Genomic DNA, 24,298 nt, shown 5'->3' with positions numbered 1-24,298 from the left:
AAACTAGTTGTACAAGTTTTTTCTCCTTTTACTGTGACCTGGGTCATCACAGTTTGGTCCCCTTCGGGCAGAGGTTGCTGGGTGCTGCTGATAGGGCTGGCTTTATCAGGGCAGAAAGTGCAGAGTCCGCTCTCCTGACCACACAGACACTGGAATAAAGTTTCTCTGGTCATAGCGCTTACATCCCTTACTTTGCTTTCTTGCTTGCAGTGACTGCTTTCCTTTTCCATCTTAGCCTTTCAGCACAGAAAGCTGATAAATTAAAATACAAAGCCTCTACATTATATGCAAATCAAGACAGGAATGAAAAATAGTGGCTCTTCCGTGAACTGTGGAAACTGCTCTGTTCAGCTGACCTTTATATAGTCTGCCCTTCCTCTGTCCCGTGCCGATCCCGCATGATCTGATTGTGCAAGCACAGTGTTACTTGTATGAATGGTCCTCGTTGTGTTCAGGTGAAGGGATTCATGTTAGGAAAGTTAACCATGTGCCCAAGTCTCCCCTGAACCGTCTGTATCGTAGACACAAGCATAACTTAGAGATACACAAGGTAGACTTGAACAAAGAGTAGAAGCAATAAATCCATGTGTCCAATTTAAACAACCATGTTTCTCCTTATCGTTCTTTTTTAAAGCTACTAGTGTAAAAATAATGGTGTTTGATGTGAAAAACGCAATTAAACTATGTTCTGTCTTGGGATTTGTAGGTGCTGCTTCCGTTTGGGTAACAATAATAACAGGGTAGAATGAATTAAAACACTGGGGCTGCTTATTTTGAAACTAAGGCATTACAAGAACTAGCGTGGGCTTTGGATATTACGCTGTATCTGTCTCAGCCTCCCTGCTGATTTCTGTTCATTTAGAAACATTTTTATATTTTAAAAAACACAAAGTCGTGTTGCTATGGAAGAGATAATAGTGGTAGGTTTCGTGTAAGAGAGGATAATAAAAGTGATCACAAGGCCTAAAGCAGATGAACAAAAATGTAGCTATTCCCCTACCTCTAATCGCTTTCCATTACAGTCATTTTAGCTGAGACTTTTAACAACTTTAAAAGAAAAACCCTGGGTGTAAGTAAGGTACTTATTAAGCTCAGGACATTTTTTAGAACTCTTTGATGCAGCAGCTCTTACAGTGAAATTGTTGTTGTGTCGTCTCAGAACATCTGTTCGTGCTTAGTGTTTGAAGCTAAATAAGGCCATTCAGGAAGGATGGTTTACTGGTGGTTTTTCCTTTTATTTACATCAGAGGTGAAAAGCAGGTAAATTTGTCATTTATACTCTGTGGCTGCATTAACAGAAGTCAGTCACTCCTGAGTACCACCCAACAGACCTTTTTGCTGTCATAGCTGCAGTTACAACTTTTGAGTGACTACACATCTGGAGAGCATTTCCTCTGCTGCAGGTATGTTCTAAAAACCCCAGATCCAGCTGATTTTGTTGTCAGGTGTCCTTTGAGTCAGCATTTTGGCTGCTACTGAAGGAGACAACACTCCAGATAATGACTCTTACTTGCGGGTTCGACAGACTGCTGTGTGAAAGCCAGGCACCTATATATTTATACATAAGCACTATTGATTCTGTGTTTACAGCCTGACAACATGTAACTGAGAACGAAATTTTGTCTGTTAGTGTAAAGTCAAGTCCTTGGCTGGCAGAAAATGAGAACAGAATTGGAGCAAACAGACTGGCGTTCAGGTACCTAACATAAAATCCTGGCAATGGCAGAGCTGTTGTTAAAGCCCTAATGTTTTAAACATGGCTTGCAAAGAGGATTGGGTACAAAACTGGGCCTATGCCCTTGTTTGTTGCTGTCTGATTTATAGAGAACTCTCGAGATACTCTCTTTAGAAAGCTTTTTATTCAGTTTTGCATTGGAGATCAGAGGTTGCCTTCTTGGGAAAACTCAAGTTTCAAAAGAACTGGTCAAGTTTTGACATGTTGAGAGGAGTCTTTTGAAACTTTGTTTGAAAGTAGATTGTTTAAACCTCTTTAAAGTATATTTTAAGTTAGTATGCCTCATGTATCCTTAGGTGAAGGGTCACCTGTGTTAATGAATCTAAACTTCCTAAAGAAAGAAGCAAGAATTCCACAAAACACCTCTGCAATCCTCAGGAAGTCCAGAGAAGATGAGACTCAACATTCTCCATATAGCTAGGGTTAAAAAAAAAAAAGCAGAAAAAATGTTTAATGAAAAGAAAAATATGGGTTTTTTTAAACAGCCCCTTCTGATTTAATTAAAACACATTCACACATAGGAAGGACACACTCAGAAATGTGTTCAGAAAGTATTCAATGCTCTGGATGATAAAGCTCTTTCTGCTTCTGGCAGAGTATTTGGTTCCAGCAACAGCAGTAGTGAGTGTGCTGTGGCTTGGCATGGGGGTGACTTTGGGGAAAGGATCTCTGATCAGTTTTGGTTTCCAATCTATTGATACAGGCTGTCTATTTCATTAAATGTATGGTCTTCTTGTGCCCCAAGAGCACCTGCTCAGTGTTACTCTTGATGCGTGAGCACTATAATACGATCCTGGCATTTCTCTTGCAAAAATATCATAGCTAATTCCTTGGGTGGTAATCCAGGGGGAATCGCCACGGTTCAGTGGTTCTGAAGATCGCAGGAGAAGAAAATGCGTTGAGTAAATTGCAGCAGCAGTGCCCTTGTTGCATTTTCCTCCAAAAGGAGCCATGGGTGGTTCTGACTGTTGGCAGCTCTCGGAGGTTAACGCCGTGATTCTTTGTCTACTTTAACTGGTTATGAAAGGACAGGTGGTTTTGTTTCCAGTGGGATTTTCTGTGGGAAAGCTGAGATACTTTAGCTAGCGTACCCTTTCTGCTATTTGGAAACAAGACTGTCAGTCAGACAGTCAAGACCAGAAGGCAGATCAGATCAAGACCACAAGATCAGAGAGATCATGTGTTCCTTTAACTTGCTCAGTCCTAATAGGTGTTTGTCTAATTTTCCTCAAGGACCTCCACAGACAGAAACTCTGTGGTTGGCCCAGCAGGCTGCTCCAGCAACTTCTCTTTGTATTTCAGGCTTTAATCTAGTTCCCTGGTTGGTTCTTGCAAACCTTGCGTTGTCCCTTCACTCAAGCAAGCTCCTTCTTTCTTTCATGGTCTCTTTCAGCTATTGTCTCTGCCATTCCTGGGGATGTCCTAAGACAAAGGAGAAGTGGATAGGGCTTGGTGTGAATTGTAGAGAACAGACCTTTGCTTCAAAACAAGCCGTGATGAGAGATCATGGGATCTTCTCATCTGCCCTGCTGGGTGGGACAGCACCTTCAACTCCTGTGAGTGAAGTCCTCTTTTGAATGAATCCCCATCTTCTGTTCCTAGAAATGCTGTGTTCCTGGCATTTTGTCTGCAGTGGCCCATGGCAGGTGCTTTGGCATAGAATATAGGAAGCAGGCCATGTCCAAATTTGTGTTGTTCCAGAGTAGGAACAGTGTTGGGGTAGTGTCTGTCTGGTGTCCTGTTTAAATGGAAGTCTTTGCACTGACTTTCTTGAGCTTTGAACTGGATCCTCGGAGAGGGTCAGTTAAAAGTCTTTGTGCCAATGCCTGAACTCTGCATGTATTTTCTTCCCTAGGCAAATTCAGAATACGCACACGGGGCTGGATTTGTCAGTGCCGGAATACCAGGAAATCCGTGGGAAGATGATGTCTGGCCATGTAGAGTATCACATTGTCGTTGTTACCCGACTGGCTGCCTTCAAATCAGCAAAGCACAAGCCTGAAGATGTAGTTCAGTTTATGGTAAATGTTTAATCAATGCTGTTTTAGTGATCACTTTCTTAACCAGCTTTGATTATTCTGGTCCTGGTGTAGCAGATACTTTATCATCACAACCTCCCTCGGTCAAGGTCCTTGGTAGGACGACACAGTCTGAACCATTTCTGCAATAGGAGTATTATACATATATTAATTGAACTTCTTATTCCAGGAACTCAAAGCAACAACGACTGTTTGTTGTTGCCTTTAAGGCATGTTACATTATGGATCAACAAGCAGAAATCAATTAAGCTTTTTATAAGTCCTGCTACAAAATTAGTTTCTCTGATATGTGTATCAGTACTGGGTCTTGGTACGTAAACATGAAATAAATATGTAAGTTTACTGGAATGGAGAGAGAATCACGTGGAGCAGTAAGAGGAATTAACCTTGCAGTAGGTTAGCCTTGACCTGTTAGCCTTGATCTATTAGCCTTGACGTGGTTCTTAAAATCCTTAGTAAGAGTTTTACAAAGAAGTGTCCGTATAAAACATTATTGAGTTGGATTGTCTTTTTCATGATACCTGCAGCGTAAAGGTTTGAAAACATAGCACAAGAGATTCATTTTACTTGTTCTAAGTCATCTATAGCATGTGCACATCCGCTTGACCTGTCTCACCTGGGACTGTCTATTGAGTCTATGGAAAAAGGTGCATTTAGGGTACATTTCATTTGATCTGCTTTAGCTGTCTGCTGAACCACTCCCAAGAAGTGTGTTTCTCTGTCCATTGACTACAAAGGGACTCTAAGGGGATGTACCCTGTTGCATGCTGTGAACATCTGCTCTTTTCAGATGTTTTGGTTATAACTGTAACGTCAGAGTGATGTGAGTGCGTGGTTACCTGATAGACCATTAGCCCTAGTTTAACTCACACTCTGCAGAAGATAGCTGATAAATGGATATTTATACAGTCTGATTTGCAGATAAAGCCACATCTGTCAATACTGTGAAGAGGTGCGTGGTGAGATCTCATACATTTATTGCACTCCTTATGCTACATGTAACTTTAAGGTAAAAGCAGCAATGCTGGCATAAGAGTCTGTTCTGTTCTCCCTGACTGCTTGTTCTAGCTTCTGCAGTGCTTCCTTCTGTGTGCCAGTGTCATGTGGCTATTCTGTAACATCAGCTGAGGAACTGGTCCTGGCTAAAAGTGGCTATTTGGGGGTTTGTTATTTAGTACTAATTCACAACTGCTTCTTGAGCCTGCGAGTTGCACAGGCCCGTTAAAGTTTGTTTTAGGACAGGGGAAGGGCCAGACATGGGCAGGTAAGAGAGAGGAATGTGGAACTGCTTTTTTTTTCTGCAGCAATGTCTGCTTATATTATGTAAAATATTACATAATATATGTAATATATTGCAATATATCCATGCAGCTCTGTGCAAAAAAGAACCTGACTAAACCCGAGGTGTTAAACTGGGCTATTGTCATGTAACATTTTGCTTCACTTAAGAAAAAGTAGATAAAATCAGCTCGTCTATCAAGAGGAGAAACCGAGTTCCTACTGTGCCCCCTCTGCTTGCTGAGATTGTCCGTTCCCATGTCCGCTCTCTCTAGGAGGATTTTCAGCACTTAGTTGCTCTTCTCAAGTGAAACGAACCTTTCTGCTTTCTTCTCTGGTCAGACCTCCTGACATTTCATTCTTCATGAAGAAGAAAACTGGTGTAGTCTGTCGGAAATAACATTTATCTCATCAGATACGTTTTTTTCAGCTAAGTCTGATATATTATGTAGTTTGGTGTATGAGAGTAATTTAAAACCCTGAGCTGGGGGGTTAGAAGATGGATGCTTTGCATCGATTCATGCTGATGAGTCTTTTCTGTATGTGTTACTGGAAGGAACAGAGGGATTCACCTGTCCTAACTTATCTCTCTGTAAGTTGGGTATTTCAATCTGAGTCTGTCCCTGATTTTATGATCAGTGGGGAGAAGGCGAATGAGATGACTCATCCTCTGGAAATGCCTCTCTCCTTTGACCATAAAGGGAGAGCATTCTACATTTTAGACAGCTAGGGTGGAGGGCTTTAACTGCAGGATAAAATGCTTAAGGCTCAATTGAGTTGCACACAACTCACTGTCCATGCCACCCTGGGATTTTCCACCTACCCTTCGAAAGGTTGTGGATCTCCCATAGGTCCTGTGTGATATTTGCCTGCCCCACGTAAGCCCCTTGGATATCCCAAAGCAGCTCAGATGTCATGAGATGCCTGTCTTTAGGCAGAACGATCTGCTCTCTGTGATTAGATGTCTGCATTTGCTGCAGATTTCTAAGCTCCCATCCCAGGCAGTTCAGTACTGTTGAGAAGAATGTAGTTGAGCGTCTATGGTGTGGGGGAATTCACTTTGCTTAATGTACATGTCTGGTACCATTTGAGAAACCCTACGTTATCCTAGATGTCTGCATAGGGCTGGCAGATGTGACACAGGACACAAAGGCATTGGCAGACTGTCCTGGAACAGAGCGAGGTGAGATACTGTATGCCATCTAAGGTACACTAGCTGCCTGTGTTCAGGTGAGTTGAGTTTCAGTCACATCTTGCCAAAATGTAATGACTATATCTGACTGTCATGAGAGCTGAGACACCTCCTGCACGTAGGCAGTTTTCTTAACCTGGAGGCAAATCTCAGCCTTGCGGCTGCCAGGTGAGGTGAGTTGCACCGGCAGTGTCTGCGTAGTGCCCTGTTCTGCTGGATGTTGTACCAGCACAAACAAGGACTGCGACCCTTCCCCAGAGAGTTTGCAGGTGAAGTGTAAGAGAACCAGGCGATGGGGGAACAGCAGAGAAGAATGAGGTTGCATTGGGCAGCAGGTCAAACACATCAAATTTGTATAGCAAGGGAGAGTGAGATGAGACATCTGAAGGAGGAAGAAGAAACAACTGTGTGCCTGTTCTGCCTTCCCAAGTATGTGAGCAGGATGGGAGAGGGAACTTATTTTTGCTATTGTTGAAATTATCAAATTTGAGAGGCTGGAGGAAGGAGCCAATGTCACAGTGCTGAGATGACAGGTACCTTAGAGAAGAAGGGTAGGCGTGATAGGATTTTCATCGGCTCTGGATATGTTAATCCAGTTTTGGCTACCTTAGGAGCCAGGTCTGTGTTTTGAGACCCTTTGTCTTTCCTCTTCTTCCTCCTCCTTTCCCTCTTTCTCTCCCTGAAATATTAGCTAAATTTATTTTCCTTGTCTAGCTGCTCTTCCACCTGCTTCCAGTTGAAGTGACTGCCCTCCACACTCTCATGCCCTAGGTGGCAGCAGCAAAACTGGCTTTCTGTGCCTTAGCTTGTGAGCAACTGCAGACAGCGATGTGATTGAGCAGCACTTATTGCTCAAATAGCTTCTCTGTATCCCCTGGAAAAAGATGGTGAGCGGGACAGAAGCATCCTCAAAGCTAGCTGTGATCTCTGGGCTGCGATTTAGACTACACTGGATGGAGATATGTTAAGGGCCTATGACCAAAACCAGATAAAGAGTGAAAAGAGATTGCAGATCTGACCTGTGGACTTACTAGCCTTTACTGTGGGTCTAAACAACCCAGAGTTCCCTGTTCCCCAGCCTTAATGGGACTATGCAAAATCAGTATCGTAGCATTTCTAATTGAAACGTTTGTGAAGCATTAACAGAAGAAGAAATTCACTTCTGTGATGACTTGCGTATCTAAATTCTTAGAAACTGGAGGGATTTTTAATTAAAAAGTAAGCTATTTGTAAAATAGGGCAAATAAGTTGTAGAACTGCTTAACTTTGAGGTTATATTTGGTAATTGAAGGAAAACTCAGCTGCATTTCTTTCAAAGGTCAGAATACTCTTGCTCTATTGAAAGAGTGAAATTGGTTTTATCTTTGGTACTGTATCAGAGGTGCTGATGCAAAGGTGATATTTAATTATTGCCTGTAGGTCTGCCATTTTCTGTGAGAAGAATCATAGAATCATAGAATGGTTTGCGTTGGAAGGGACCTTAAAGATCATCTAGTTCCAACCCCCCTGCCATGGGCAGGGACACCTTCCACTAGACCAAGTTGCTCAAAGCCCCATCCAACCTGGCCTTGAATGCTTCCAGGGACAAGGCATCCACAGCTTCTCTGGGCAACCTGTTCCAGTGTCTCACCATCCTCACAGTAAAGAATTTGTTCCTAATATCTAATCTAAATCTACCCTCTTTCAGTTTAAAACCATTACCCCTCGTCCTACCACTACACACCCTTGTAAAAAGTCCCTCTCCAGCTTTCCTGTAGCCCCTTCAGGTACTGGAAGGCTGCTAGAAGGTCTCCTCGGAGCCTTCTCTTCTCCAGGCTGAAGACCCCCAACTCTCTCAGCCTCTCTTCGTAGCAGATGGCTCTAGTCCTCTGATCATCTTCGTGGCCCTCCTCTGGACTCTCTCCAACAGCTCCATGTCCTTCTTATGTTGGGGGCCCCAGAGCTGAACACAGTACTCCAGGTGGGGTCTCACGAGAGCAGAGTATCTCGTGAGATATGGAAGAAGAAAAGACTTTATCTTAAATGCATTTCTTCTAGCCACACCTTACCTGTTTTAGCAATTAACTTCTCTCTTCTCAGTCTTCTTAAAAATTCACCCAGCCTATAGTGCCTTCTCTTTCTATCTGTGCCCAGTTTAATTGCTTCTTTTTTACAAGTTACTTTTGTTGGTGAAGTTCGTTCTTTTTCAAAGCTGAACAAATAACTACTGGTGTTTGACAGGCACAGCACATTTTTGGGAGGAATTTACTATAGAACTGTCTTCCTTTCATAAAATGAGGGAGTGTCACTACGTGGGTGTGTGTTCATCTATGTTTTCATCATTGCCTGTTTGCATATGTTGGCCTTCTTTCTGTGGGCCTCAAACTCTGTGTGTTGGCGTTGCTATTTCCTGACCATACAGGTGTGCTGTGAAGATAAATTCCTGCACGATATAACCTCTGTGATGTGAGAGAGGGAAAAAAAAATCCCTGTTCAGTGTAGCAGTAGGTTCAGGAGCCGTTAAGAATTCGTGTTGATTAAAAAGAAATCTTAGAGTGCTTGCTCTTCTGCTGGGCCAAACAGGTGGGGAGAACAGCATGTGGTCATGTAATTAAAATCTACCATAATGCATACCCAGGAGGTCACCAAGCAACATTAATTCTGGTATGGCTTGAATTGGGAATCTGCAAGTGAAAGCTTGGTTTGTTCTCTCTACGAGAAGGGATGCTTTTGAGTCCTGAATCCAAAGCTGGTGGTTGTAGAAAGGACAATTCTGCTGTACCATTTTGTGACAGTGTTAAGAAGTAGGCTTTGTAAAAAGAAAGTCACAGTAGCCGTAAGTATTTCATGTAATACTACAAAATCAAGAGTGCTCTTCACTAGTGTGCATTGGCTGGCCAAAGGGTTTGAGTTAGCTCTGAGATCTCCATTTCTTTGAAATCCCTGCAGTAAACATAAAGGATATTAAGACAAGTTTAAGGTCAGAAATGGGGCATTACAAGGAGCCTAGGGAAAGGAGGCATTAAATCCCATTAATACTGAGTGGGATCAAATTCTCCTACGCACATCTGAGAGTCCCAGGCTCGTATCCTACAGGCATTCTGGTGTACTTTCATGAGTGAGGATCTCCGGAAGAAGGAGGCAAGGCACATGCATGAGATTTGAGGGATTAGCAGCAAACTTCAGGCTTTCACTTTGAACTTCCCAGTGGTTTTCGTAACCTTCTAGCTATATTTGATCATATTCAACTTACTTATTTGTTCCTGGTGCAAAAAATCTTCAAACCCATCCCTATCTCTCTTTCAGTTCTATGTTGGATGTTAATTGTTACAGGCAAATAGGGTCTTGACCTGGCAAATACGCACATGCTTTGGTGTATTTGCATGATTAACTCTTTTGAAGTGAAGTAGATATTGAGCCTTTGATATTGTGACTTGACAGAACTCCTTGAAGTGCGTGCACTCAGGCTGACTTACAAGTGGTGGGGGTTTAGCTCCACAGTATTCACAGAGTTTAGTTAGAGGCATGGAGGGGGAGAGGATAATTGCAGGATCAAGACCTAGAGGAATTATAGGCAGCAGAAGAAAAATACTCGAATATTAATCAAATGGGACTTCGTTTACTTAATAGGAATAAAAAAAATGATTTTTAGGGCAGCATTTATTTTTTATCCTGACATTTTGGGCCATAGGATCCATCGACTCTTTTTAAAGGGTTGTGAGTGGTAACCAGGAAAAGCAAGATTTAATTTTGTTATGTGCTGATATGCCTTTCCCCTGGAAAATTGTCAGAGGACATCAAGTTGAAAGTGTCCAGAATTGTCACAGCAGAGCAGTGCTTCCTGACGGGAAAGGTGTGAGGATGCTCTGGGTGATTCGTGGGACTCGACCTGAGAAAATACACTCTGTGAGACGTGGCCAGCGCGGTGTAAGGCCCCTGCAGTGCCTCTGTGCTGCTGCTTTGAAACAAGGAGAGAAAAATGTGCGCTTGCAGCCCAGAAAGCCAAGTGTATCCTGGGCTGCATCACAAGAAGTGTGATCAGCAGGTCAAGGAGGTGATTCTGCCCCTCTACTCTGCTCTCATGAGGCCCCACCTGGAGTTCTGTGTCCAGCTCTGGGGCCCCCGGTACAAGAAAGACGCAGACCTGTTGGAGCAAGTCCAGAGGAGGGCCATGAAGATGATCAGAGGGCTGGAGCACCTCTCCTATGAAGACAGGCTGAGAGAGCTGGGGCTCTTCAGCCTGGAGAAGGCTCCAGGGAGACCTTCTAGCAGCCTTCCAGTACCTGAAAGGGCCTACAGGAGAGCTGGAGAGAGGCTTTTTACAAGGGCAAGTAGTGACAGGACAAGGGGGAATGGTTTTAAACTGAAAGAGGGTAGATTTAGATTAGATATTGGGAAGAAATTCTTTACAGTGAGGGTGGTGAGACACTGGCACAGGTTACCCAGAGAAGCTGTGGATGACCCCTCCTTGGCAGTGATCAAGGCCAGGCTGGATGAGGCTTTGAGCAACGTGGTCTAGTGGAAAGGTGTCCCTGCCCATGGCAGGGGGGTTGGAACTAGATGATCTTTAAGGTCCCTTCCAACCAAAACTATTCTGTGATTCTAAATGTGTCTGTCTGAGGTTGTTGGATTCAGCCAGTCTTATTGCTGCATTTCCAGCACCAAAACCAAGGTAAAGATGAGTGCAGACAAAGCAGAGCCAACAGCAGTCAGGGTTTGAGCCAGAGGGACAGCAGGCAAGGAGCCGCAGCTGGCAGGGGCTTTCTGGGGCCAGCTTTGGTCTTAGGTAAGTGAGGAAAGGTTTGGGCTGGAGGTTTAACATCTTGCCTGTGTGGTGGGTTATCCCAGCAGAGGGCATCCCCACACCACTGGAAATCAGCTCGCACGGTGTGCGGGCTTTTGGGTAGCGTATTAGTATGCTTTGGATGGAGCGTTCTCGCACTTGGTATGCTGTGTCGCATGTTACAGGGGGTGGTGGTGGTGTTCAAAGCCCACGCAGATTCACAAAGGCTCAATTAGCGACAGGATGCGAGGGTGTGCATTTGCTTTAGGTTCAACGGTGTAATTAGACATAAATTGAGATTTATGAATAATTTACAGAGTTTGATAGAGGAGGAATGAAAATTAAGTGAGGAAATAAATAAGTTTGTATGTCTCAGTTGAGTGTTACTTTTTGAATATTTTAACACTGGCATAGTCTTGTTGATTGGCTGCTGCCTTGTAATGCTTTCAGACATTAATTTGTTATTTATTATTGAAAGTAATTAGATGTTAAACATTTTTCACAAATCAGACTTGATTTTTTTTTTTCTGTGGAGAGGGTAATATTGTTTATTGTCTTGAAAAAGTACCAGTGAACTCCTCACTGCCCTTACATTTGTGCATACACGGTGTTTTTGGGAGGGGCTCTGGTATCATACCCTGTTCAGAGTGCTACTGGGACCTAGCAAACTAGAAACATACAGCAATTCAGAAATTCCAGAATTGCTTTCCTCTCTCTTTTTGGGGTATCTTTCAAAGGGAGCATTGTCTTATTCTGGGAATGTCTCTTTATTGCCATCACTTCAGTGCCTGGCTGTTGAATTGTGTGTCAGATCCTGCATGCAGAGCACAGTGTTGCTCACACTTACCTGTGTTGCTTACAGGAGACAAGTCTAAAATTCTTGTTTTTCATTCCCCTGTCAACTCAGGTTGGTTTTGTGCTTCAGATCCTTTTTATAGATCTGCTTGCCTTTTGTGACTGAACACTGAACCCGTAGTGAACATTGTACAGCTGAAATGCAAATGTTTTTCAAATCAGCTAGCTTGGTTGATAATTACTGCAAAAGGCAGGGAAGCATGAAAGCTAAGGTGGTTATTACTCTTTATGCCTACGTCTAATTAGTAAACTAGTTGAGGTGTGTCTATGAATGTCAGGACCTGTTCTCTGGCCCAGAGGGCAGCTATCACAGTCCGGCTGCATCCATAGTATGAAACTTTCTTACCATCTGTAATGGGCATTGGTACCCAAACTGGCTGCTGCATGGTCTCTGCACCAGGCTAAATCTTGGGCTGAAAAATTATCTGGGAGAGTGCTAGCTGCCCAGAGTCAAAACTGTGCCGGACATTTTCAGGTTTCAGTAGACACTATTAAGTTCCTAATAGACACTCTTAAGGTTCCAGTGCCTGGGAATATTCCCTGATACTATTTAGTTAGCTGGTATAGATGCAGTTTATGGATTCTGGGTTAATCTATAACTTGTTTCCTTTCTACTTCTGTGCTTTTTGTTGGGTTAACTTTCTTTTATCACTGTGTTGGTGGAAGAATTCTGCCTTCTTCTTTCACAAGATGTGGTGCTTACATCTCTCCATCTTTTATGTTGCAGTATTAATTAGGATTCACCCCACTAGTATTCACCAACACATATTACAGGAGGAGAAGAGCTGGACCCAAGTAGAGGATCTGTGCCATACACATTCCACTAGCACTAGTTTTTTTATTTTTTTTTTTAAACTAACTCTGTATTCATTGAAACACATTCATAGATTATGGGGCCGTGGAGGGCCACGATGAATAATATATAACACTACAGTCACAGAGAATGACAGTCACTCCCTGTTGTAATGTCACTTGGAGATATTTTGTTTGTATGTGGGTTTTGTGTGTTGATTTTTTAAGGTACTGAATTAAAAACTTTATGTGGCCTAGAAGCCACACCATTTCTAACCAGCATTCCCATGGTTATTGCTTTTCTTGTATTATCTTGGGCTTTATTTCTGCTCAGGCTTCCCGTCTTTGTCTGCAGAATGAATGACTCCATTCACTGTTGGCATCTTCTCCCTGTATGAGAACCTGTAGGCCACAGCCAAGTTGTTGGTTTTTAATTTCTCATGGATAAACTGAATAATCGGGGTCAGCTGAGGTCTTTGCCCTTCAGTTTCTTTATTAGGTCCACTGCAGGGCAGCAGACATGCCAGTTTTTTAGGCCTTAACAGCCAGAAGGGCACTGAAGCACACCTGGCTGGGCTTCTCTTCCCTCCCGTCTCTCAGGGCTGGGCATCATACAGCTTATTTTTAGTGGACAAGGGTTTTTGCTGTCAGAGAACAGTATCTGGAGCAGTGACCTTCCCAGTAGTTCGATGAGTCAGACAAATGGATGCTGGGTATCTGGCAATATGAACTTCAATTCCATTAGGGAGCGGATTTTAATAACAGAATTAGAAGACCAGCGACAATGCTTGGGGATTCACTGTGTAGATAACAGGCTTTTACTAGGCTCTATGTAAAGCTCCTTGGGCATACATGTTTTTCCACTTCAGTTTCCAGGGTTAATGTTTCACCGCACTTAAACTGCTGCTTTGCTGCTCATGTCTCCCCTGTAAAGAAACTTACCCAGGCAACATGCTTCATTGCAGGTTTCCAAGAAGTACAGTGAGATAGAGGAGCTCTACCAGAGACTGGCGGCACGATATCCACAGGCTTCTCTTCCGCTCTTGCCTAGAAAAGTTCTCTTCGTGGGGGAATCTGACATCTGTGAACGAAGAGCTATGTTCAATGATATCATGAAATTCATCTCGAAAGATGAGGATCTAGCAACGAGTCCTGAGTTACTGGAATTTTTAGGTAATGAAAAGATGTGAGTGTCCCCTCTCCCATGAATGTGCTTGATAAAAGTGTTATTAAGTTCTTGACTCAGGTAGTGAGAAACTAGAGAATGCCAGAATAAAGGCTGTCACTGAAAATACCTTCTTGTGCATCTACAGTGCTGCATAGTCATGTTTACTAGGGTTTTCTCCTCTTCTCAATGGACACATGCCTCATTCAGAAGCACTGATACCGCAAAGCTTGCTTTGAAGGTATCTATCCCACTGTCTCTGATTTCCCTTAGGCATATACCTAAGCTGTGATTCAGAACACGTATATTTAGAAGGCTAAATAAACATATATTATCAGTGGAGAGGTAAACCCTAAAGGGACAGTGCAGGGTGTCCCTTAGTGAACAACTGTTCCATGTTTTGTTTGGTTTTCATTCCTAATAAAATTGCTAGGCCTTGCTGAAGAGGTTCCTAAAGCAAATTATTGACCCTGAGAAAGATATGAATAAATGGCAGATTCTTTATTCATTAAACCCATTCTCTGGCCTCTTTTTTTCTTAAAAAATTTTCCTTAGCCTCATGTCTAGCTATTGTTGCCTCTTCCAGTGATTCATACAGTTCATTTCTTATGTTCTTTGGGCATAGCAGGGAGTCATCGAATGAATGGAACAGATGGGCTCTCTGCTCTTAATTCAGCTGAGAGCTGCTGAGCAGGGAATACTGCAGCCTGGTGCTGTGCAGGATTCTCAGTGTAGCGTTAGTTTTAAGGAAGTGAAGTTGCAAGGTGCTAGCAAGTACCATGTGTGAGCAGCGGATTTTGCAAAAGTGTCAAGTGTGGCCAGATTAGAAGTTCTGTAAGACTGGCAGCTTCCTAAAGTCAAGGGGAGAAGGGTTGCATAATATTTGGCAAAATTCTTTTGTTAATAAGGTTTGGGATTTTTTTTTCTTTTTTTCCTTGGCAGTGTTCTCTTGAACGTAGACCCCTTGCTCAGAGAATTCAGAATTCATGTTGATTAACCTTTGCATGCTGAATAACTTAACCATGATGCACATGTCTACAGCTGAATTAGTCTGGACTGCCTTTATACTGTGAACAGATTGGGTGGAAGTAATGTGACGTGGTCATCAAAATCTGCCATAGAATAATATGTTTCACCCTACCAAACCAGGTGGAATTCAGTACCTACACTGTAGATCCTCAAGCTAGCTGTGTAGACTTTCTTTACAGATGCTGGAGACATAGTCGATGTATTCAGAAGTGTTTAGGGAGAACCAACGTGGTAAAACACAGATGACTGTGGGGATAAGATAAGCAGCATCCTAACATCCACTGCCTACCCTGACCAGCACTCTCTTGCCTATAAGGGGAGCATAAGACCACTTGCTTAGTGAGACACCCCCATTTAGTCAATGAAGTCTGCCCTGGGTGATCTGGCAGATGCAAGCACGAAAAGCTGGGTGAGATGAGTCTCCCATGCCATATTACTTTAACAGTCAAAAGGATGAAACCATGAATTTTATCCATCATGGTTTTTACCAGCCTATTTTTAGCTAGTTTCATTATTTTAAATTGCTTTCCTGAACATCCAGAGACTCCACAGCAAGGAATATTTCACTCCTCATTCTCCTGGGCTTTGCCTGTAACAAGTACAGTGAGAAGACTTGGTCAAAGGGCATGTTTGAGGGTTGGACTAGATGATCTCCAGAGGTCCCTTCCAACCCTTAACCATTCTGTGATTCTGTGTTTCAGTTTGCTGAATTTGCTCAGTTGGATGGATCTTGCATACTGAAGGGAGTTAGAACTTCAGGCTTCATTTTTGAGTGTAAATTGAAGAGCTGCTGTGGAAACTTTTTCATGTTGTCCAATGCTCTAATTTTAGCTCAAATAAATTAAATTAGTAACAAAAAGTGGACTTTATTTCAACTAGCTATGTGAAAGTTAGTTACTTACCTCTAAGCAGAGTGTTTATGGCCTCTCTGTAGCCAGTGGAGAGAAATAGGCACTTCAGAGAGAAACTCCTTCTCAGACAGCTTTATTTGGGTGGGATGAATCACCATGTGGAAATTCTGTTGTTTCTATTGACTATAGAAGGAACATAAATAAGCAGATTAGACATGCGCTGCTATGTCTCAGATGAAGTTTATTTCCTCTGTCTTTCTCTACTTAACTACTTTAAATCAGTAAACAGGTCAGACACATAATGACACATCGGTGGATAGAAGGGACAGTCAAGAATGTTGAAAGAGTTTCACAAAAGCTGATCGTGTCCTTCATTCCCGGAACAAAACCATCAGGAACAGGTGCAAGGCATTACCTAAAACGTAGTTGTTATCCTGTGTACTCAGTTTTGCATCCGTTACTGTATTTTGCAGGAACAAAATCTACTAGTGCCATTGACTTCAAGGGTAAAAACATTCCTGAGGGGAAAGAAGATGAAGAAAATGAGGCATTGGATTTTTTCAAAGAGGAGAAGACGCCTGAATTAATCTCAGAGCTTTCATCAGTGGAAAATGCCAAAAAAGGGGAGAAGAAAGAAGAGGAGGAGGAGGAAGAGGAAGAAGATTTAGACCCTCTTGGTATAATCAAGTATGGCTGGTAGTGCTTTTGTTATTTAGTTTTAGCCTAGTTTTCTAAACAAATAAGGCTGTTCTATGTCACTGTTGCCTCATCCCAACATTTTATAACATCAGCCACTTTCAGCTGAGTTTCACAGAGGAGGAGAGGCCTCTGCATTTCATGAAGGAGGTGCCTCAATAGAGGGAAGAGACTTTGTAGTGCCTCTTTAGTGCATTCCTCAGGAAATCCAAGTGACAGAGGGTCATTGTGAATGCCTTGGTAACAGTCTCAGCTACAGTAGGCACTTTACTGGACACTGCAGTGTCCCACCACAGAGCATAGAGCCACCAGGGTCCGTTGGAAGTGCCGCTCTGGAGTACACTGCTGTTTACAGTGTCTGGAACTGCTGAGCTTACTTGTGTCTGCAAGGAGGTAAAGTTATAGCAGCGTAAAGACCAAAAGAGCCAACCTTTCAATCATGATGTTCACAAATAGGCTTTTCTTTCCTTCTTTCCTTATCTGAAGGTGTCACATGCTAAATGCTGCTAAGGCATAAGCAATAACAGCTTGAGAAACAATAATTGAATCAAAGCTTTCTGATGGTAGTATCTGGGTTTGCTTACCTGTCCAATAATTTTCAGACAGTTGTTTTCTTCACTTCAAAATGAAATTTCTCACTTAATTCCTAAAACCATCTCTAGCTACTGAAGCCTGGAAGCAAATTTAGTTTCTCAGTGGCTAGGATCATGAGTAGTGACTACTTTTTTTAGAGTGCCTTTGAGCTTTAGATGCCCAAGTAGAAAAGGCTTAGCTGTTCTTGATCTTCAGTAAGCACTGACTGACTCAACTGAATTGTTTCAGCCACCCACAGTCACCAGCCACTACTGAACGTTCTTTGTCTTGGACCCAGACAGTGCTTTCAAAATGCTTCTTCATAGCAATAGGCAGTAACTGATAGTAACAAGCCAGAGCCTTCTCTTGGTGTTTCCCAATTACCTTGAATCATTTCCAAGGGGATCGTTCACTCCAGGCTCTAAGCTGGAGTCTCCCACACTAAGTCAGGTCAACTACGATGACTAATACTGGAAGTGCCATTTGGACTTTGCTCCTGCTGTTGTAATCGTATGTAGTTGCTGATATCCTGATATCATCCTTTTTACTTGAAGTATTTAATCCTTTACGTATCACCAGAAAACTTTAAATATTATTCTTTTGACAAAGCACGTGCTTAATTACTCAGCATCACAATTATTCTTTTGTTGAATCACAGAATCACAGAATCACAGAATGTTAGGGATTGGAAGGGACCTCAAAAGATCATCTAGTCCAATCCCCCTGCCGGAGCAGGATTACCTAGACCATATCACACAGGAACGCGTCCAGGTGGGTTTTGAATGTCTCCAGAGAAGGAGACTCCACAACCTCTCTGGGCAGCCTGTTCCAGTGTTCGGTCACCCTCACCGTAAAGAAGTTTTTCCTCATATTTATGCAGAACCTCCTGTGTTCCAGCTTGCACTTGAAGAATAGTTTAAAAAATTTAAATAACTATTTACAATGAGAAGCTAGATGAAGCAGTACTTCCCACAAAATGGTCCTTAGCTGGTAAGTTTACAAAAGAAGCTGTCCTTTTTTAGACAGGAAAATGATCTATTGGGTTAGCAAATGCAATGTTGTATTTTCCGACTTACTACAAGTATAAGCTGTTGTAGAGCTTGCTGTGCCAAAACAAGCAAGAAGTTTGCTTTTCTGCTCTGCACAGTTTGACATAGCATTTGAAAGTCTTGATTATTTTGGTCTTTTAATGCATCAAAGGATGACAAGATCTGGTATTTAATCCTCATTTAGTTTATCGCTTCCATTCCTTTTGGGAACATAATTCTTACTGAATCAGAGTAAGTTCATTTCTATAAGAAGTATGGTCTGTACTGGTACAGAGCTGCAGCATGACATATTATGCAGTCAGATGTTTTTCACTCTAAATCAATGATTGGCTATCTATAAAAAAAACCTCCATATGTATTTATTATTATTTTTATAAATCTCACACGTACAGTGTCGGGGCAGAAACATGGAAGTGGAAACGAGAATTCTGAATCTGATTTTACATTGTCTCTGCTTTCCTGTAACTCAGCCTGCTTCCATGGAAGACATATTCAGTTCCCATCAGTGGAGATCAGGTCGGGCATAAGCATCGTATACCAGCTTTATGCCATCTAGTAACAGGCGTCCAGGTAAGAGGCCAAAGGCAGGAGCTGTCAGTGGATGGGCATTTCTTGAGTGACCATTTTAGGGTGTCTTCTATGCCCATTAAAATGTTACGTGCTTACATGCTTTAAAGAGGGAGCTTGCAGGCCTCACAGCTTTAGATGTGCTTCAGATGTGCTTGAAGTTACTTTGGGATGGGGGTGAATAAAAAAGGAGGTGATGCAGACTGGATAAATACGTTTAGTGGTAAACTGCTCCCTAACGTGTAGTAAATTCAGGTTAAAAAAAAAAATCCTCAATCCTTTCCCCTGTGGAAAACCTTTGAAAAGATGTAGAGTCAGCACTGAAACAAGCCAGTCCATTCCAAGCAGTATTGGTGGCCAGGGTGCTTTGAGCAGCAGAGGTCTGACCTAAATTGAATCATGTTTGGCGTAACTTACAGGTTTTTTTCTTTCTGGTTGAGGATGAAACTGCTCCAGTAGTACAGGCCTCCATATGTTGTCAGCACGCTTCATTTGGTAACAACTTTTCCTCCTGGGCCAGAAGGCTGTGACTTGGATTTGGCCCAGCACTGCTGCTGAGCTACGGAACCACCAGATACCCAGTTAAATGTGCTGGCCTTAAGGGTAAAATGCTGAACTAGGGTCTTTCTTCTGGTTTTGTATTGCTGGTGATCATCCAGGTGGAAGCTTGTAATGGTCTGGCTCCTTTTGCCTGGAGGAGACATCCCAGTTGTGCTGGTACTCTTCCTTGCATTCAAGGCTGTGTCCGAGTTGCTCTTTTGTGTCTGGTGGGCAACTCACTTGCCAATTATGCTCTTCAGCTTTTGTGGGTATAATGATGGTCTACAAACTTAGTGTTTCTCTGCTATATGATTCTCATGCCCAAAAGCTTTCCTTCTGTTTTAGCAGGGTGATCTTGGGCCATGTCTGGGATTCTTAACAACAGAAAGACTGTTCTTTTTCTTGTCCAAATCAGGGACATTTCAAAAACCATAATATATATTTCTGATGAAGTTTTCAGCTTTTAACACCCTTCCTCTTTTTTTTTTTTTTCCCCCAGGCCTAGTTCTTCCTAGAATAAGAGGTGCTCAGAATTAGGTTACATTTGTGGGGTGCGTTGTTGATATTAATTTGAAATGTTTTCGAGGGGTATATCTTCTCTTTTCCCACTGCCCTTCTTCATAGTTTGCAGTATCGTTATTCCAGTGTATTGTCACCAGTTACTTTGCAAGTTTTCCTGGACATTTATAGAAATCTTTTCAGCTTTGGACAGAATATACAGGTCCTGTAAGAGCAAGCACTCCTAATACTGAGTAAGATGGTCCTTTGACATCAGCCGTGCAGCAGGGAATTAATAGTGTACTCACTTCTGTAGCAGTGGCACATTTCTGGCTCTATTGACATGGAGCTGTTGGAGCGAGTCCAGAGGAGGGCCACGAAGATGATCAGAGGGCTGGAGCCCCTCTCCTATGAAGACAGCCTGAGAGAGTTGGGGCTTTTCAGCCTGGAGAAGAGAAGGCTCCGGGGAGACCTTCTAGCAGCCTTCCAGTACCTGAAAGGGGCCTACAGGAAAGCAGGAGAGGGGCTTTTTACAAGGACAAGTAGTGACAGGACGAGGGGGTATGGTTTTAAACTGAAAGAGGGTAGATTTAGATTAGATATTAGGAAGAAATTCTTTACAGTGAGGGTGGTGAGACACTGGCACAGGTTGCCCAGAGAAGCTGTGGATGCCCCCTCCCTGGCCGTGTTGAAGGCCAGGTTAGATGAGGCTTTGAGCAACCTGATCTAGTGGAAGGTGTCCCTGCCCATGGCAGGGGGGTTGGAACTAGATGATCTTTAAGGTCCCTTCCAACGCAAACCATTCTATGGTTCTATGATTCTATTTCATTTTTTTTTGGCAGTGTAAGCGTGCAGGGACTTTTAAGTCACAAGGCTCTCATAGCCAAACTATTTTTTATTAAGTTAGCATCTCTTTTTTTCTTTTTCGTTTTTTTTTTCTAGTAAGCCACCATCATTAGAATATCCCATTGTTAATATGTTTTAATTCCTTTATAAGTGAGAAATATAAGTTATATATTTTACTCCACATTGTAGGAACAATATTAGGTATATTGACTTATCTTTGTCTCTGTTGTTCTCCTTAAAGTGAGTGCAATAACGCTCTTTATCACCCTTTTCTAAATCCATCTATCTCAGCATTTGCAGAAACGTATATTTAAGTGCTCAGTAGGCTACCATGGCGCTTTGACAATATACCTGGCTTCTTAGAGTGCAGTATCTTTTAACACTGCTGTCTTTTAAAGGATTTTTCCTGGTAAATTGCAAAATATTACTGTGTGGCTAGTCACAATTGCAGAGGTTTCTCCAACTGGAATGCCTTCAGGAATGAAAGAAGCAAGAATACTAGATCTGAAAGAGGCTAGTCCTGTGAAGGGAAAGTCATGGAAGACAGCCACAAGATGGAGGAGCTCTTCACCCACAGCTCGGATATTCTTGATGTTACTGCTGAAAATTCTGCAATGGAAAAAGGTGTAATTTGCCAGTGGTTTCAGAACAGATTTGCATGGAGTGAAGAGAGATGTGTGAAGCAGGAATCCTGAGCAGCCTCAATGCTAGTTAGCTCAGCCGTGCCAGGGTGCGTTGGCTGAGGCTGACTGGGCAGTATCTGGCTGTGTCTATGCTGTTACATTCCCCGGTCCTCCAGATTACGTTTGCTATGACCAGAATGCCCACTGGAAATGGCTGCTGGCCTCCTGGTCAGTGATTAGGATGGTTTAGGAGGAGGCAAGTTGTCCCATGGCACAGGAGCACCAGGGAGTGTCATAACAGTTGAATTGTTGAACTGAGCTCCTGTGCTCAGGCCCAGGGTGTGAAGGAGTTGCTAAAAAAACAGTATGGCCCTGAGCTCCTCTGCCCACAGGGGTTAGGAGGAGCCATGTTTGCTCCCAGCCTGCTCTGAGGGCTCCTTAGGGTTTTGCTTTTTGTAGGGAATTCAGGCAACTGATTGTGGATTTTTTTACTTGATCCAAGCAGGATCAGGTTAGGCATTTCTAGCTCTGTATCTTAAAACTATTTAAAAAACATATCACAATAACTGAATTGGGTTTTGTCTTCTCCCTCTGTGGATGAACTATGCAGTTTTATTGTCTGTAGGTTGAAGCCAAGAGCTTTAGCATCTCCCTCCTCTCACTTTGTAGTTAAAACAACTGAATTTAGTACTTGTATTCAGTTTATTCCTATAAACCTGAGACAGCAGCTGATTAAAACAACTCAGAACCAGCTCCTCTGAACAAAGCAGCAACAATTCTGCAAAAGGAGCATGACTGCTTCATGGGATAAAGCATGCAGCAGCCCTGTGCATGCATTTCTTCAGCTGCAGTTAACTTCTGAGGTAATATTTGCTCAACAGCTTGGGAGAACCCACCTTTTCCTGTGCTTTCCTTTCCTGCCTCCATCAGCTCTCCGCAGCCCTCGCAGGAGCCTCTCCTCCACATGCAGTTCCCTCCCTTCCGTCCTTTTTCCTTTGCCTCCCTAAATCTTTCAGTCACAGCACATCTTCCCTCAGCCCTAGGTTTTTACTGACGAACTGCACAGAGCCCGGAGGTGGGTATTCCCCAGGCACGAGCTCTTCTGTCTCCTCGTGAGTCCTGGAGAGTTTCTGTCTCCGCTCTCTACCTTTGCTATTGTTTCAGCGGATTTCCCCTCATGGCGTCTCCTCATCCAAATTTGTGCCTTCCCAGAGGAATAAAGGCATGTGGGTAGGTGGAAGTTTTGCATCTGTTGTGTTTAAACACAGATGCAGCTAACTCCTGACAATAGTTAGGAAGGGATGGGGCTGGTAAGGGCTGACCTTTTGGGGGCCTTCTGGCAAAAGTTTTTAAAAGCCTTGTAGCTAGTTGCTGCTGGGGTCAAGCTCAACCACTCTTGGTGCCAGAGGTTTGCCGTTACTGGGTTTAGTTGGTAAGAATATTATTATTGGACTCGGGGCCTTTTCTGGCTGCAGATGAAATGGGCGATGGCTTTGAGCAACAGATTGGCAAGGAAGGAGCAGCCAGCCCTGGCCTTGCCAGAGCCCTGCAGAGCCAGGCTGGCTGCAGGAGGAGGTAGGTTGGTGCACAAGCCAGCAGTTGTTCCTGGGTTGCGTCCTACACCTTCAGCCCCTATCTCCCAGCCCCCTAATGGCAGTCAGGCTAGAGTTTGACTCCTGAGCTGTTCATCCCAGTGCTCCCTTTCCATTTTTTCCCTGTTGTGGCAGAAGAGCCTAGGATGGCCTCAGCCTTTTGCCTTTGGGGGAGAAATGAGTGACAACGTTTGATCTTGCTTCATCTGCCAGAAACCTTGGGCTGTTGAGAATGGCTGACAAAAAGGCAGAAATTGGCTTAAGGGGAGTCCCGCATTTAGCATCTTTTCAAGTGGTTTTATTGATGGAGTGCCCAGAGCTGTAATAGGTGAGGGCAGTACGTTTGGCAGTGGATTTTCACCTCCAAGGAAGAGAATTTCTGCAAGCTGGTGCGGTATCATGGCACAGCTGCTGACTGCTGGACAGATGGTCTGAAGCAAACTTGTCAAAATGTATGTTCAGCTGCTGTGCCTTCTGGTCATTGGTTGGCAGGATTGTACTCCTGCCACTCCTCAGGGTGCTACTCCTCAGGCATCCTCCTACTCCTTAGCCATTCATAAATTCACAACTGCCTCTTGGTCTAGCCAGGTAAGTGCGTGACTTCCCCTCTGAATCCAGTAGGATTCATACACAGCTGTAGAAACACATGTCTGTCTCTCCTGATCAGCTGAGAGAGAGTGGAGGTGTCAAAACATCAAAGAAGAGGGAAGATACAAGTTATTTTTTCTTTAATGAAATTCAGATAGTTAAAACAATAAACAAGAAAAGAAAGAGCGAGCCTTGTTTTCCTAGCAGTGTGTGTATCCGTGCTCACAGCTGTGAAGCCTTCAGAGACGTAAACAGGCAGATCTTTATTTTCTGTCAGTTGTTGAGTCACAACCTTAGGTTGCATGGCATGCTCGACCGTCACTTTGCCAAGTGACACAAGTATTTGTCACAATTCCAGTCCAGCTGCTGTCAGATTGGCAACTTGCAAAATCCCAGTAAACAACCCCATTGGTCTTCTGAAACATTTCTGACAGTTGAAATTTTTCTGAAAACCAAGGGCATTGTCTGGTGTAGTGTTCTTCCCCATCAAAGAGATGAAAAAGAAAAGGCAGCAAAAAGTGTGTAGTACCCATCCGGTTAAAGGATAAGCCTCCCATCAATTGTATGCTCTCAGCCTTTTTTAGGGTCAACCTTGTAGCCTCTCCTTGGAGATGTTTTAACTGAGTGGCTAGGGAGTAAAGCAGGAAGGCAGGGATGCTCTCCTTGCAGGAATTCAGTCCCTCCAGTTTGTCTGTCCTGGACTTTTTTTATGCTTATAGGCTTTCCTTTCTCTTCTGCCTCCAATCCCATCTTCTGAACACAGCTTCCCACGTTTTGTTTACTGCAAATCTTGCCGTCCTCCCCAGACGGAAGATTGAGGGTGATTGAAAGAAAACAATGCAAAATGAAACCATGTTTAGCTATTGGATCTCACAGAATCATCCATCTTCATTCTGTGTTGTGTCTTCTGAGTGATTGCTCTTGGAAGATGTTTTCCTTGGGAGAACTCTACCAAGACCTGGGTGTCTCCGAGTGGTGGAACTGAGCTGTACTTTTCTAGCTGTACTTTCCAAGCAAAGGAATCGAGT

The 24,298-nt window shown here is 43.2% G+C and overlaps 1 protein-coding gene across 4 annotated transcripts in view; it reads left to right on the top strand.

Annotated features, from left to right (window-relative positions):
• HS1BP3 (HCLS1 binding protein 3) overlaps positions 1-24,298 on the top strand; it is a 60,752-nt gene that overhangs the window by 1,620 nt on the left and 34,834 nt on the right. For 3 of the 4 annotated variants that reach the window (XM_068404098.1, XM_068404084.1, XM_068404092.1), the window contains exons 2-5: positions 3,129-3,291; positions 3,591-3,756; positions 13,619-13,826; positions 16,172-16,385. In XM_068404098.1, the coding sequence (XP_068260199.1) occupies positions 3,242-3,291; positions 3,591-3,756; positions 13,619-13,826; positions 16,172-16,385 (638 nt within the window). In that variant the 5' untranslated portion in view covers positions 3,129-3,241. The remainder of the gene's footprint in view (positions 1-3,128; positions 3,292-3,590; positions 3,757-13,618; positions 13,827-16,171; positions 16,386-24,298) is intronic. The other variant, XM_068404107.1, reaches the window with a different exon arrangement.

The sequence above is a fragment of the Nyctibius grandis genome, chromosome 1 (assembly GCF_013368605.1).
Source record: "Nyctibius grandis isolate bNycGra1 chromosome 1, bNycGra1.pri, whole genome shotgun sequence".
NCBI lineage: Eukaryota > Metazoa > Chordata > Aves > Nyctibiiformes > Nyctibiidae > Nyctibius > Nyctibius grandis.
The sequence above is the reverse complement of the archived record's forward strand: the minus strand, read 5'-3'. Positions and strand labels throughout refer to the sequence as shown.